The sequence below is a fragment of the Corythoichthys intestinalis genome, chromosome 13, assembly GCF_030265065.1.
Source record: "Corythoichthys intestinalis isolate RoL2023-P3 chromosome 13, ASM3026506v1, whole genome shotgun sequence".
NCBI classification, from domain to species: domain Eukaryota; kingdom Metazoa; phylum Chordata; class Actinopteri; order Syngnathiformes; family Syngnathidae; genus Corythoichthys; species Corythoichthys intestinalis.
The window spans coordinates 14961674-14976223 of record NC_080407.1 but is presented as its reverse complement, the minus strand read 5'-3'; the positions used below and the strand labels follow the sequence as shown (position 1 = coordinate 14976223).

Genomic DNA, 14550 nt, shown 5'->3' with positions numbered 1-14550 from the left:
GAGTTGAGGTTTTGGTCCTGGCCGGGGTTGCTCGTCTCATGTTTCAGGTTGGAGACAATAGGTCAAGTTCTTGTAATTTCAGGCTACCTGGTCGCCGTTTTCAGCCTTGAATTACGTTCTATGAAATCTAGATTTTGGCTTTAACCTCTTTCGGAGCTGATATTCATCCTCATTAGTGCGAGTTTAGCTTCTTTACTTTTTTGTGGCCTTATTTTGAAGAGGCGCCTGAAAACCGGCGCGAGCGTTCTGCCAAGCGTGCGCTGTAAAGTTATTGACGCGGCTGCGCCACGATCAACGCTACGGTGCCAGACCCGCTTTTTTTCTTGACACCTCCTCCCTTTTGTGCTGCCTCCCTCATCTGGAATCCATCACGTTTCACTTGGAGGAGGGGAGGAACCTAATAACGTATTCAGAATGACGGGAAAAGCTAGACTTTCATAGGTTTGTAACACCTCTGTTGGGATTTCAGGTGGCCTGCTTTTGGTGTTTTGCTGTTAAATCCAAGCACTCCTTTCAAAGAAAGCAGCTGTGCATTGTTGTTGTTTGGCTAGAAGCAGTGGGAGCCATATGGGCAAGGTGTCCTATCACGAGGTGTAGATAAACCCCGAGTAGCTCCAACACTTCCACTTCCCTCTCATAGCGAGGCGAGATAACGACGCATAAACAGGCCGCAGCTTGCGTAATATGCGAGAACGAGCGACTTGGCGCTCTTATCAGGAGTTGAAAAGTGAATGAAGGAGTTACAAATCAGTTGAAAGCGCTTTCATTAATGTTTGCGGGTGCAGATGACAGCTGATGCATGGCAGTGGGACACTTTATGATAGCGTGAGATCACTCAAGTTGTAAATTATTCACGTATGAGCTTCTGAATGTGAATCATCATTTTGATTAAAGATCGGCGATCACATCATTTTCAAAGAATCGGAATCGGCAAAAAAATATCGGACATGCCTTTTTTTATTATATATTATTTTTTTATTAAATCGTTTTCTAATTGTATTTAACGTTACAGACAAAATGTCTTACACTCATCCAGAGTCTTTAGATTTGGCTTGAAGTAGCGCTATCAAATTTATAGCGTTAATGGCGGTAATTAATTTTTTAAAATTAATCACGTTTAAATATTTAACGCAATTAACGCATGCGCTGCACGACCCACTCACGCATTGTGGCGTTCATTCTATAATGGCGCCATTTTACCTATATATATAGAGCTAAAAGGCAGTGTAAAATCAGTAGAGTGAATTTTGGCAGTCTTTGGAGCCTTTTTTTAAAAGGCTAAAGCCTTACAATCCCTCTCTCAACAATTAGAAATATCGTGGGAAGCAATGTGGGGAAGATAGGTAGTAATTGATCTTTTTCTTAACACCTCAACAAATACACTAGATGGCAATATTTAGTCACAATATACAAAGTCACATTTATCCTTTAAGAATTACAAGTCTTTCTATCAGTGGATCCCTCTCACAGAAAGAATGTTAATATTGTAAATGCCATCTTGAGGATTTATTGTCATAATAAACAATTGTGTATGTACTGTATGTTGAATGTATATATTCGTCCGAGTTTTATTCATTTTTTTCTTAATGCATTGCCAAAATGTATCTGATCGGGAAAAATTATCGGGAACGATTGGAATTGAATCGGGAGAAAAAGAAAAGCAATCGGATCGGGAAATATCGGGATCGGCAGATACTCAAACTAAAACGATCGGGATCGGATCGGGAGCAAAAAAACATGACCGGAACAACCCTAATTTTGATAGTCGATTAATCTTGCGATTAGCGGTGCAACAACTAATCCATTAGCAAATTCATCGACAACTATTTCGATAAGTAGTCGTTTAGGACCTTGTTTACTTTAAACTTGTCTAAATTCTTGAAATTATAACGTACATATAACTTGCCAGTTGTAAATATTATCAGATTTCTTCATTGTATTTTTGTTAAGTCAAAGTTGGACATGAACAAAAATCTGCTCAATTCACATTTTTGCCAATTTTCGGACATCTTAATAAGGCTGCAACAACTAATCGATTAATAAATTAGTTGCCAATGAATTTGATAATCGATACTGTTGTAGACTACAGTTTTAGTTATGAAGGTGTAATAAAATATTATTTTCGATTTCAGGACTAAATGAACTTCTTTGAAGCTTTGAACCAATTGGCTCCAAGGTTCATTGCTTCAAGAAGCTTACTTTGCCCATCACTGCTTCCTTGGGGGCGGTGTTGGGCACGTTACTTTAAAAAAGTAATTAGTTATAGTTACTCACTACTTCTTCCAAAAAGTAACTGAGTTAGTAACTGAATTACTCTATAGTAAAAGTAACTAGTTACCAGGGAAAGTAACTATTTCCGTTACTTTAAAAAGAAGTTGTTGTATGTCAAAGAATTTGAAATTTTCTGAGCAGTATGCGAGTCAGTTGAATAGAGAACAGACAGGTAGTTGTGTTATAGAACCTTGTAATATTTATTGCACCTCACCAGCAACAGATTTATCCTACATTTGAAGTGCAACAAAAATAAACAGATTTGAATTGCGTACCACAGATGTCGACAAAAGCTTTTCCCTGGGACATAAATTACACTTTACATGCACGTTCTTTCCTTTAATTTTGACCAACTTGAAATAGTGTTAATATCTCCACCTCGTAAAGGACAAATTTTCCTCTGAATGCTCTGCCATCATATCCCTCTGCATCTGTTTTGCGTGTGTGTGTTTGCCGCACGCGCTGTTCCGGTTTGTGTGTGAAAACACCGGCTATGAAGTTTGTTTGTAAAAAAAAATACAATTAAATTAAAAATAAACAACAACAACAAATACACGTGCGCTATTAGGCTTCAGCGTTTACGTCACAGAATGGGGGGATAACATGAGATTTGACAACAACGCAGCCATATTAGAAGCAGGTCTGGCTCGCGGGACATTAAACTTTAACTCGCAGTTCGATAAAGAGACAAATTCGTTACTAAGGCGAAGAACAGATATGTGATCAAACTTAAGAATGTGAACAATGTTGACCCTTACGAGCAAACCGAAGACAAATGGAGTAAACATGTCGACGGGCTTCCACATTTACGCGAAATGGACATTCTGCTGTATTTATTGTTTGGTGTATGTTACTAAACTCATCAGCGATTCCGAAATTACAAATCCCTACAAAGCTACGAACAGTTTTGCTGCGGATGGGTGCAGGACCTGCACATTATGACCGTATCAAACAGCAACTCCGTCGTTCTTGCAAAGGTAGGCTATGTGTGTTTACTATTTTAATTGCCATGAACGTGAACGCACCCCAAGTCTTGGATGACAAATAAACAGAGCAGAGTAGACTCGCTACGGCTGGTAGTTTCTTCAATTTATTCAAAGTAAGTAACGCACCGCTTTTGACCGTCAGTAACGGTAACGGCATTGTAACGGCGGAAAAAATAATGAGTTAAATTACCCCGTTACTGAAAAAAATAACGCCGTTACATAATGGCGTTATTCCCAACACTGCTTGGGGGCGATAATCAACCTCTGCTGCCACCTGCTGTCAACACTGTTGTCATCCAACACCTTATTGGACGGCGGCATCAAAAGACTGTCATAATTATGACATGACACTATCATGGGCATTACTGAACACTTAAGACAGATGTCATTAGGTGCCATCCAGCAAATTATGTAACTATTTATGTCCAGCTCGTATCTTTTACATCCATTCAAAAGTGAGATAAATTGCCAGAAAACATTAAATGACATCTGGTAGAAGCATTCATTCATGCTCATGACAGTGTCATGTAATACTAATGATTGTCTAATGACAGTCTTCTGGTGTCACTGTCAAATAAAGTTACCAAACACCATAACTAGCAATTAATGAAACATTTGGAACAGTAACCGAAGTAATAATTAGCACAGAACAAGCATTTTGATTGTTATTTACATCTGTAGCACTGCAATGCATGCTAGGGGGCATGTTGGACAACAACACTGTTGACATCAGGTGGCAGCAGAGGTTAACTGTCTCCCCCAAGGTAGCAGTGATGGACAAATGAAGCTTCTTGAAGCAATGAAGCTTTGCAGCCACTTGGTTCAAGGCTTCATGGTGGTTCATTTGGTCTTATGACAGTCGTATGATGCCGCTGTCAAAGTGTTACCGGTTAATATATTTTAGTGAAAATATCCCATCATACAGTGAGGACAGCTGCGGCCTCTAGTCCAGTGCGTCTTATCTATGAACAAATGTCGTTTTTGTGTCAAATTTGGTGGGTGGCGGCTTATAGTCAGGTGCACCTTATAGTGCGAAAATTACGGTAATTGCTAGTTATTGGATTTGGTAACACTTTATTTGACAGTAGCGCCATAAAACTGTCATTAGACCATCATAATTGTGACATGACCATGTCATGAACATTAACGAATGCTTATGCCAGATGTCATTTTGTGTCATCCAGCAAATTATCTCAAGTTTGAACAGATGTAAAAGATCCGAGCTCGACATAAATGGAGTTAGTGACATCATTTGCCGGATGATACTTAATAAAATATGTCATAAGCATTTATTAATGCTCATGATTGTGTGATGTCATGATTATGACGGTCTTATTACAGTCTTATGACACCCCTGTCAAATAAAGTTTTACCTATTAACACAAATAAATCAACAAATAAGCCGCAGGATTCAAAATGAGAGAAAAAAAGTAGCCGCTTATAGTCCGACTATTACGGTAATTGGGAAAAAGTGACATTTATCCGATTAATCGTTTAATTAATCATACGATTAATCGATTATGAAAATAATCTTTAGTTGCAACCTATTTGCGATAGTTGGCGATCATGATTCTCGAGTTGACAGATAATTACTTTTTCATAGATTACCCGATATTGTCCAACTCAAATCTGATATCAAACCGATATCAATACATGTGGTCGTGGACTGGACATAGTCATTATTTTTCAATAATTTAGTGTTCATTTAAGTTTTGCACTATGAATGCAAATGGTCTTTTCACATAATAAACCCAAAGCATCTTTGGAGACATCTAATGGTCAGTAACCATAACTGCTGTGCTAAGCTGTGACCAGGCCTTGTACAAAGGCTGAAGGCTTCTACATTCACTTTGAAGGCAACGTACATATTGGCCCAAAACCGATTTCGATATTGTCCGATATCATTTTAATGTCTCAACAATGAAAGATCTTGGACTGATTTCACTGAGCACAGTAGCTTTTCCGTCCCAACAATCCGGTCCTTCGAGCCTGACATTTTCATTCACGAAGAGTGTCTAGTTGCTTTATCATATGCCATGTTTGAGCGTTGCCTTCTTGTCAGTCCAGTTTTTGTAAAATGCTTTTATCGGACAACTTTCATATCTACGAAAAATTATTTACTATTATGAAGCTCAAAAATATGTAAGCAATCGCCGCCAGTTCAAACTAAGTGGACGTCGATCGCAGTCAATGGCGCTGAAACACGAGAATAGGGAATCTTGAGCCCGTTTCCATGGATTTTCCCTTTCTACTCCCCCCTTGTATTGCAAACTAATCCAACATGCCCCTCCTTAATCAGTACCATGGCTCTGGTGTTGCTAATTCAGCAGAAATAATGGGGTGCTGGAAAACAAAGGGCCCGCCAGTTTAAGGGGTTTAAGATGTGCCGGAGAGCCACTCGTAAATTAGCGTGCCTGACTGCAAAGAATTTTCCCCCCATGTCCAACCTTTCTGTCCCTTCTCCTATTTTTTTGTATTTTCTTTGGTCTTGATTACAACTCAGTCTGTTAAAGTGAAGAATTCAAATGCAGAAGCTTTTCTGAGATGCAATGTAACTAATAAAAATAATCTGGCTTCATGTAGATCAATAAAATAAATCCTGTAGGAATAAGAATCTGTAAAGATTTTTGGCTACTTCCACATTGAGACTTTAGAAACAAGTTGGGAAATCACTACATTTGATTTATGTTGGATTTTTAATCCCAAATATAACACGTATGACTTTAAATTTGCCACTATCTCCTTTATAACCATAACAATAACAACCCACTAAGCACTGAGAGGATTAGTTTACAATTACCCCCTTAAACAAAAGGCACATTGATGTGTAAAAACTTCTTCGGGCCCCCAGGAGCCCCATTTACTGCTGTGAGGGACATACATAAATAACAACCTATTAAACCTAGATATAGATTAACGAGAGGTTTAAAAATATAAGCAGAGAGCACAAGTTTAAGAGCTGGAGTAACATAAAGGGGCAAATTTCCCAGTCTTTGCAATACTATGCTCCTCATGTGGTTTACAAGCCACTGGGAGAGGAATGTGGATCATCTCAGTGCCAAATTCGTTCTTAACTGCTTATTAAAAGTGAAAAACTCATTAAATATGTATTGTAAAGAAGAGTTTTAAGGATTAAAAATGAGGGTAGTTAATATACTTACAGTTGGACTGTCCATTCTGGGAGAAAGTTTGGCATTTGTCCCCTTTTCAGTCGACTGCAATCTACTAGATCCCCCAAACAAGCGCACGGAGCGGGACACGTCCTTGTGGTCGCTTGAACCCCGTAAAATGTGCCCCATAATAATAAGAAAAACATCTCAAAAGTAGAGGAATACTTGTGGGAATACATTTTCGCTCTTCCTCCGATACAGAAACACTCGTGAAGTTTTTTTTTTCGTGCCACAAATCCCTCTAAAAGTGCGAACAATCCAGAGTAGATCCTTTTAAATCCTCTTTCGTGTTGTTTTGCCGGTCATGATGGTGAATATTGGGAGGAAAGCGGTGGTCTCGCACTTGCCCATTCCTCAGGTCCAACTTTTCTTTAGTGAGCGCTCCTCTTGTCTTGCTGTTGCGCTGAGCGGACGAGTGAGGTTACTCACAGGGGCGCTTCGAAGCTCAGTAGAGGTATGCGGGGGCGGGGTGCAACGGGCCTGCAGAGGAGTGTGGGTAATGTAGTGCAAAAGTTGTTGGCTGACAAAATAAAACACGTATCATTTTTTTTACACATTCAATTCCATGCATTTGTGATTAAACATGCAATATCAAATTTATTTATTTCTTACATATAAAAATTGCATTTACAGCGGATATTTTGGATGTTTAATTTGAAAGATGATTAAAAGTAGATTGTCAATTTATATACAATGTTATTACCGCTTAGATCAGACATGTCCAAAGTCCGGGGGCCAAATGAGGCCCGTGGTCAAATTTCATCCGGCCCCCAGCCTCTGTCATAAAATCAATAACGTCTGGCCCGCACACAGACTTAATAAATTGGTCAGCAGTACTGCAACCAGCATATGAAGTAGCTTACACACGAAATGCTGCTCCTCATTTACCCACTAAAAGGCAGCAGCACTTTAACCCTTTATCGCCAAATGTATCAGATTTGATATACCTAAAATTTCATGATTTTGAGATTTAGAATTTTGACATTTCTTTATGAAAAAAAAAAAATGATGGATGCAAGTCAACACATGCATCTGCAGGTTCCATGAGAAAAAAAACATGATTTAGCATGGGTTATAGATATTAGACCGCTTATTACACATATTCATTTTGACATTTCGTTTTACAAATTTGAAAAAAAGGTTTCATTAGGACCTTATTTTTCAAATTTTGGGATTCTCTGATAATTGCTTCATGTTGCGGGTATTTAAGGGTTAAGCAACATTACTCCGTGTGACCCATTACTTCCATTTTCTAAAATGGCGAAAATCAACAAAAAAAAGAAAGTTGTACCGACCGACGCTTCAGGGATAGGTGGAAATTGGACTATTTCTTCACTAAAATATGCAACAACTGTGTCTGCCTCATTTTCAAAGAGACATTGCTGTTTTCAAAGATTTCAATGTGAGGCGATATTACCAAACAAGACACGCTGACATGTACGACAAGATAACAGGGAAGATACGCAGTGAGGAATTGAAGCAACTTGAAGATAGTTTAATTTCACAGCAGTAGTATTTCGCAAGAGCCTGAGTCGAAAGAGAACGCCACAAAGGCTAGTTGGGAGATTGTTGAAATTATTCATTAAAAAAATAATAAAACAAATGTGACACACTGAATGGCTAGCTAAATTTTGCTTAAATATATTGTTCTACGTAAAGGACGTCAGCCCCCCACATTTTTACCATGCCAAATCTGGCCCCCTTTGCAAAAAGTTTGGACGCCCCTGGTTTAGACGCACAAAAGACTGGACGCGAAACTCAAAGGCCATAGACTTCATAATGTTTTGACGGGACACGGGGCCCATAAATAGGGGGCCTGCATTGTTGGCAAGGCCGTAAAAGCTGACCAAGTGGAATCACAGACAAAGAGCGTTTCGTTGAAAATTCTTGTGAATAAATGCTTAAATCCCTGAATTCTTGATAGATATGGATGTAAAACAGTCTCGATTGTTTCGTTAAAAGCAAAAAACGTGCAGTTAGCGTTTATTTTACGTAAATATGGCGAAGTACATTCCTAGTCTGTTAGCGACTGTAGCGAGCAGCCGCCTGATGTAAACAGAGCTTTTCCGGTGAAAATTCTTGTGAATAAATGCTTAAATCCCCGAATTCTTGATAGATATGGATGTAAAACAGTCTCGATTGTTGGTTAAAAGCAAACACGATTGTTGGTTAAAAGCAAAAAAATATGCAGTTAACGTTTATTTTACGTAAATATGTCTGAGTACATTCCTAGTCTGTTAGTGGATGTAGCGAGCGGCCGCCTGATGTAAACAGAGCTTCTCCGGTGAAAATTCTTGTGAATAAATGCTTAAATCCTCGAATTCTTGATAGATATGGATGTAAAACAGTCTCGATTCTTGGTTAAAAGCAAAAAAAAAAAAAAAAAAAAACGTGCAGTTAGCATTTATTTTTCGTAAATATGTCGAAGTACATTCCTCGTTTTTTAATGGATGTAGCTAGCAGCCGCCTGATATAAACAAAGCTTTTCTGGTGAAAATTATTGTGAATAAATGCTTAAATCCCTGAATTCTTTATAGATATGGAGTTAAACAGTCTTGAGTCTAGGTTAAAAGCAAAAAAAAAAAAAAACGTTCAGTTAGCGTTTATTTTACGTAAATATGTCTGAGTACATTCCTAGTCTGTTAGTGGATGTAGCGAGCGGCCGCCTGATGTAAACAGAGCTTTTCCGGTGAAAATTCTTGTGAATAAATGCTTAAATCCTCGAATTCTTGATAGATATGGATGTAAAACAGTCTCGATTCTAGGTTAAAAGCAAAAAAAAAAAAAAAAAAAAAAAAACGTGCAGTTAGCGTTTATTTTTCGTAAATATGTCGAAGTACATTCCTCGTTTTTTAATGGATGTAGCTAGCAGCCGCCTGATATAAACAAAGCTTTTCTGGTGAAAATTATTGTGAATAAATGCTTAAATCCCTGAATTCTTTATAGATATGGAGTTAAACAGTCTTGAGCCTTGGTTAAAAGCAAAAAAAAAAAAAAACCTTCAGTTAGCGTTTATTTTACGTAAATATGTCGAAGTACATTCCTAGTTTGTTAATGGATGTAGCTAGCGGCCGCCTGATGTAAACAAAGCTTTTCCGGTGAAAATTATTGTGAATAAATGCTTAAATCCCTGAATTCTTTATAGATATGGACTTAAACAGTCTCGATTCTTGGTTAAAAGCAAAAAAAAAAAAAACAACCCAAAAAACGTTCAGTTAGCGTTTATTTTACGTAAATATGTCGAAGTACATTCGTAGTTTGTTAATGGATGTAGCTAGCGGCCGCCTGATGTAAACAAAGCTTTTCCGGTGAAAATTCTTGTGAATAAATGCTTAAATCCCTGAATTCTTAATAGATACGGATGTAAAACAGTCTCGATTGTTGGTTAAAAGCAAACACGATTGTTGGTTTAACGCAAAAAAATGTGCAGTTAGCGTTTATTTTACGTAAATATGTCTAAGTACATTCCTAGTCTGTTAGTGGATGTAGCTAGCTGCCGCCTGATGTAAACAGAGCTTTTCCGGTGAAACTTATTGTGAATAAATGCTTAAATCCCTGAATTCTTTATAGATATGGACATAAAACAGTCTCGATTCTTGGTTAAAAGCAAAAAAAAAAAAAAAAAGTGCAGTTAGCATTTATTTTACGTAAATATGTCAAAGTATATTCCTAGTTTGTTAATGGATGTAGCTAGCGGCCGCCTGATGTAAACAAAGCTTTGCTGGTGAAAATTATTGTGAATAAATGCTTAAATCCCTTAATTCTTTATAGATATGGACTTAAACAATCTCGATTCTTGGTTAAAAGCAAAAAAAAAAAAAAAAGTTCAGTTAGCGTTTATTTTACGTAAATATGTCAAAGTACAATGCTAGTCTGTCAAGTCAATGTAGCGAGCGGCCGCCTGATGTAAATAGAGCTTTTCCGGTGAAAATTCTTGTGAATAAATGCTTAAATCCTCCAATTCTTGATAGATATGGATGCAAAACAGTCTCGATTCTTGGTTGAGGGTAAAAGAAAACAAAAAAAAACGTGCAGTTAGCATTTATTTTACGTAAATATGGTGAACTATGATGCCAATGCAGTAGCAGCTGATTTCTCCCATGGATTTTTTTTCACAACGTTTAAAAATGCATGCATGGTACGAAAAATACTAATAATTACTTTGAATCCTCGAACAAATCACTCCTTAGACAATCTTTCCTGTTTGTATGCGGTACAGCTTTCGTACTTCTTCAAAAATCCAAGCTTAAATCCGGCTTGGACATGAGCGTGTGCGGTCTTCGAATGACTATGACTAAATGAAATTCAGCCCCCTATGGAAAGGCTTGACGCAAAGAATGACGAAGTGTCAGGTCAATAGAGTTTCGAAGTCCATGAACATGCAATATCAAATTAGTTTTATTTATTTTTACAATAGACTTCATAATTTATTGACGGCTCAGATCTGTCATGCACTGCGCCTCACATTCAAGTAGGGGGCCGCCCACATCAAGAGGAGCTTTTCACAAACACACGCAAGTAGCGATCTAACGCTGGATTTCTATTGAATAAGTATGAAAGCTGTACCGCATATAAACAGGAAGGATTGTCTCAGGAGTAATTTGTTCGAGGATTCAAGGTAATTATTGTATTTTTTGTACCATGCATGCATTTTGAAACGTTGTGAAAGAAATACATGGGAGAAATTAACCGCTATGACAGTGGCGTCACTCTTCGACAGATTTACTAAAAATAAATGCTAACTACCCGGTTTTTGCTCTTTTAAGAAAGAATCAAGATCCATTTACGTACATATCTATAAAGAATTTGAGGATTTAAGCATTGATTCACAAGAATTTTCACAGGAAAAGCTCTGTTTACATATGGCAGCCACCACCTTGACTAACAGACTAGCATCATTCTTCCACATATTTACGTAAAATAAATGTTTAACTGCCCGTTTTTTTGCTGTTTTAATAAAGAACCGAGATTGTTTTACGTTCATATCTGTAAAGAATTCGAGCATTTAAATATTTATTCACAAGAATTTTCACCGGAAAAGCTCTTTCTTGTGATTAGGGGGCTGCCACAATGGCTAACAGACTAGCATTGTACTTCGACATATTTACAAAAAATAAACACTAACTGTACGTTTTTTTAATTTTGTTTTGCGTTTAACCAAAAATTTAGACCGTTTTGTGTCCATATCTATAAAGAATTTGGGGGTTTAAGCATTTATTCACAAGAATTTTCAACGGAAAAGCTATGTTTACATATGGCAGCCACCACATTGACTAACAGACTAGCATCATACTTTGACATATTTACATAAAATAAATGCTAACTGCACGTTTTTTTAATTTTTATTTTATTGTATTTTTTATTTTTGCTGTTAACCAAGAACCGAGATTGTTTTTCATCCATATTCACAAGACGTTTTTACCGGAAAAGCTCTGTTTACATCAGGAAGCTGCTCGCTACATTCATTCTATCAATAACATGTTTTTGAGGAATACCCTATAATATAAAAATGAAAACAATTTTTCATTACGAAGATATTTCAAGATAACATCCTCACCGGGTCATTTTTGACCTACTTATATATCTAAGGGTTTTAGTTGTAAATCACCAATAACATGAGACAATATCATTAAAATACCTGCTACCATTCATTTTAAGGCCTTTAAATCATTCTAATACAATATTATGTACTCTACATATCAAACACAATAAATTTCACCTAATACTTTAAACATTCAAAGAACCTTCATCTTACTCACTATGCTAATACCCAAGTGTACCCTATAATAGCTTGTTTTCCACATTAGTGAAACACAATAGATTCACACATCATTGTTACGACATTTTGACTTCACACCTCCGCAAAATCTCCTGTTTGATATCACAAAACAAGTGATAAACTGCTCTTTTGTCATGGTGGGGGTCTTTTGAATGGTTTATTGCCCTACTTGATAGCTGCTGAATTAGCAGCGAATGAGTTAAAATGTCGCACTCGCATTTCCCTGTCATACTCTAGTCTTTACTGTCCTCCCATTAATGGCAGCCAATGATTTAAAATGCTGCATGAGGGAGTTTTTTTTTGCCTGTTTGTGGTGATTGATTTGATCTCTGTGGACTTTTTTTCAAACATTTTGGAGAACATCCCCACGGATTGCTTCCTCATGGCCTCCCCGTCCAATGCTGCTTTCAACCCTGGCAAGATCAGAGTGACGACAGCCTGTTTCAAGTAAGGCTTTTTTTTAACTGCTTTAAGTCTTGCAATTAGAAATCGGGGTACAGTAGCTAGGGGGTACGTTCAGATCTTTTGCGTGAGCTCTCTTGATGAAATTTTACGTCTTCACTGCCGCCGGATTTGTTTGGTCACAGCGGCGCCTACTTGATAGATGCTTTTCTGGCTGTGAAGCACCTCCCATACACCCCTAAACGCTTTTCCAAAGTGTGCCAGAGTCTTCGCAGTCTATGCGAAGCACACGTACACACACGCAGATGTCGGCGGCGACTAATGCCGCACGTGGCCGACTGCCAGAAATTATACTCAGAATAGAAACTGCGCGCAAAAATGCCTACCCAGCATGCCTCGCTCCAGGTGACTTCCAGTATAAACATACAGAGTTGGGGTGGAGTGTCAGGGAAGGTATGCGTGAGTGTATATGTGTTTTCTGGCTTGTGTAAACCTCACTAACAGTTCAGAAAATATTGGTAACATCGCACATTAAAGCCTAATTTTAATTTAAAAAAAAGAAAAAACAGGATTACATGATCATGTTAAATAATATATTTCAATATATACGTGCAGTGGTATAAAATCATCAAATGTGATCTGATCTTTGTCAAAATCACACAGATGTAAAACTGTGTCTGCTTTAATTAAAACCACCCAAACATGATTGGTTTTCATATTTTAATGAAATAGCATGAAACAATGACAGAAGGGGGAAAAATAAGTAAGTGGACCCTCTGCCTAAGGAGACTTCGAGAACAATTGAAACCAATTTTTACCAAACATTTTAAGTCAGGTGTGTGCCCTATCATTGATGAGTGGTTTAAAGCTGCCCTGCCCACTATAAAACACACACCTGGTAAGAATTGTCTTGATGAGAAGCATTGTCTGATGTGCATCATGGCTCGGTCAAAAGAGCTGTCTGAAGACCTGGGATCAAGGATTGTTGATTTGTATAAAGCTGCGAAAGGATACAAAACCATCTCTAAAAGTCAGGTTGTTCATCAGTTGACAGTCAGAGAAGTGGAGAGTGTTTGGCACTGGTGCTTCTCTCCCAAGGAGTGGCCGTCCACCAAAGATGACGCCAAGATTTCAGTGCAGAATACTCAGAGAGATAAAAAAGAACCTTAGATTGTCTGCTAAAGACTCACAGAAATCACTGGCACAGTCCAATGTCTCTGCACACATTAAAACTATGGCCAAGAGTGGCGTTCATGGGAGGATTCCACGGAGGAAGCCACTGCTGTCTAAAAAAAAACCCTTGATGCTTGTTTAATGTTCGCTAAAAGGCACTTGGACACGCCAGTTTTGGCAAAATATTTTGTGAGCTAATAAAACCAAAGTTGAATTGTTTGGGAGTAACACACAATGTTATGTGTGGAGGAAAAATGGAACAGCTCACCAACATCAACACCTCATCCCCACCGTGAAGCATGGTGGAGGGAGCATAATGATTTGGGGTGGTTTCGCTGCCTCAGGGCCTGGGCAACTTGCAATCATTAATAGAAGAATGAATTCAAAAGTTTAACAAGATGTTTTGCAGGAAAACTTGAGGCCCTCTGTCAGACAGTTAAAGACAAAAAGAGGATGGATGCTACAACAAGACAATGATACAAAACACAGAAGTAAACCAACTTCAGACTGGTTTCAGAAGAACACGTTCTGGAGTGGCCAAGTCAAAGTCCAGGCTTGAACCCCATTGAGATGCTGTGGAATGACCTAAAGACAGCGATTCATGCCACACATCCTAGGAATCTGACTGAACTACAGCAGTTTTTTCAAGAAGAATGGGCCAAGATTAGTCCTGATGATTGATGTGCCAGACTGATCTGCAGCTACAGGAAGCGTCTGGTTAAAGTTATTTCTGCCAAAGGGGTTAGCACAAAATATTAAATGTGATGGT

At 38.0% G+C, this 14550-nt stretch overlaps 2 protein-coding genes across 2 annotated transcripts in view; one reads left to right on the top strand and one right to left on the bottom strand.

Annotated features, from left to right (window-relative positions):
- Positions 1–6827, bottom strand: part of lrig3 (leucine-rich repeats and immunoglobulin-like domains 3) — a 31884-nt gene extending 25057 nt beyond the window's left edge. Inside the window, exon 1 of the mRNA XM_057855129.1 lies at positions 6419–6827. Coding sequence (XP_057711112.1) covers positions 6419–6606 — 188 coding nt within the window. The 5' untranslated portion in view covers positions 6607–6827. The remainder of the gene's footprint in view (positions 1–6418) is intronic.
- The window catches only part of atp23 (ATP23 metallopeptidase and ATP synthase assembly factor homolog), an 82252-nt gene that overhangs the window by 60222 nt on the left and 7480 nt on the right, over positions 1–14550 (top strand). The gene's annotated exons all lie outside the window — the stretch shown is intronic.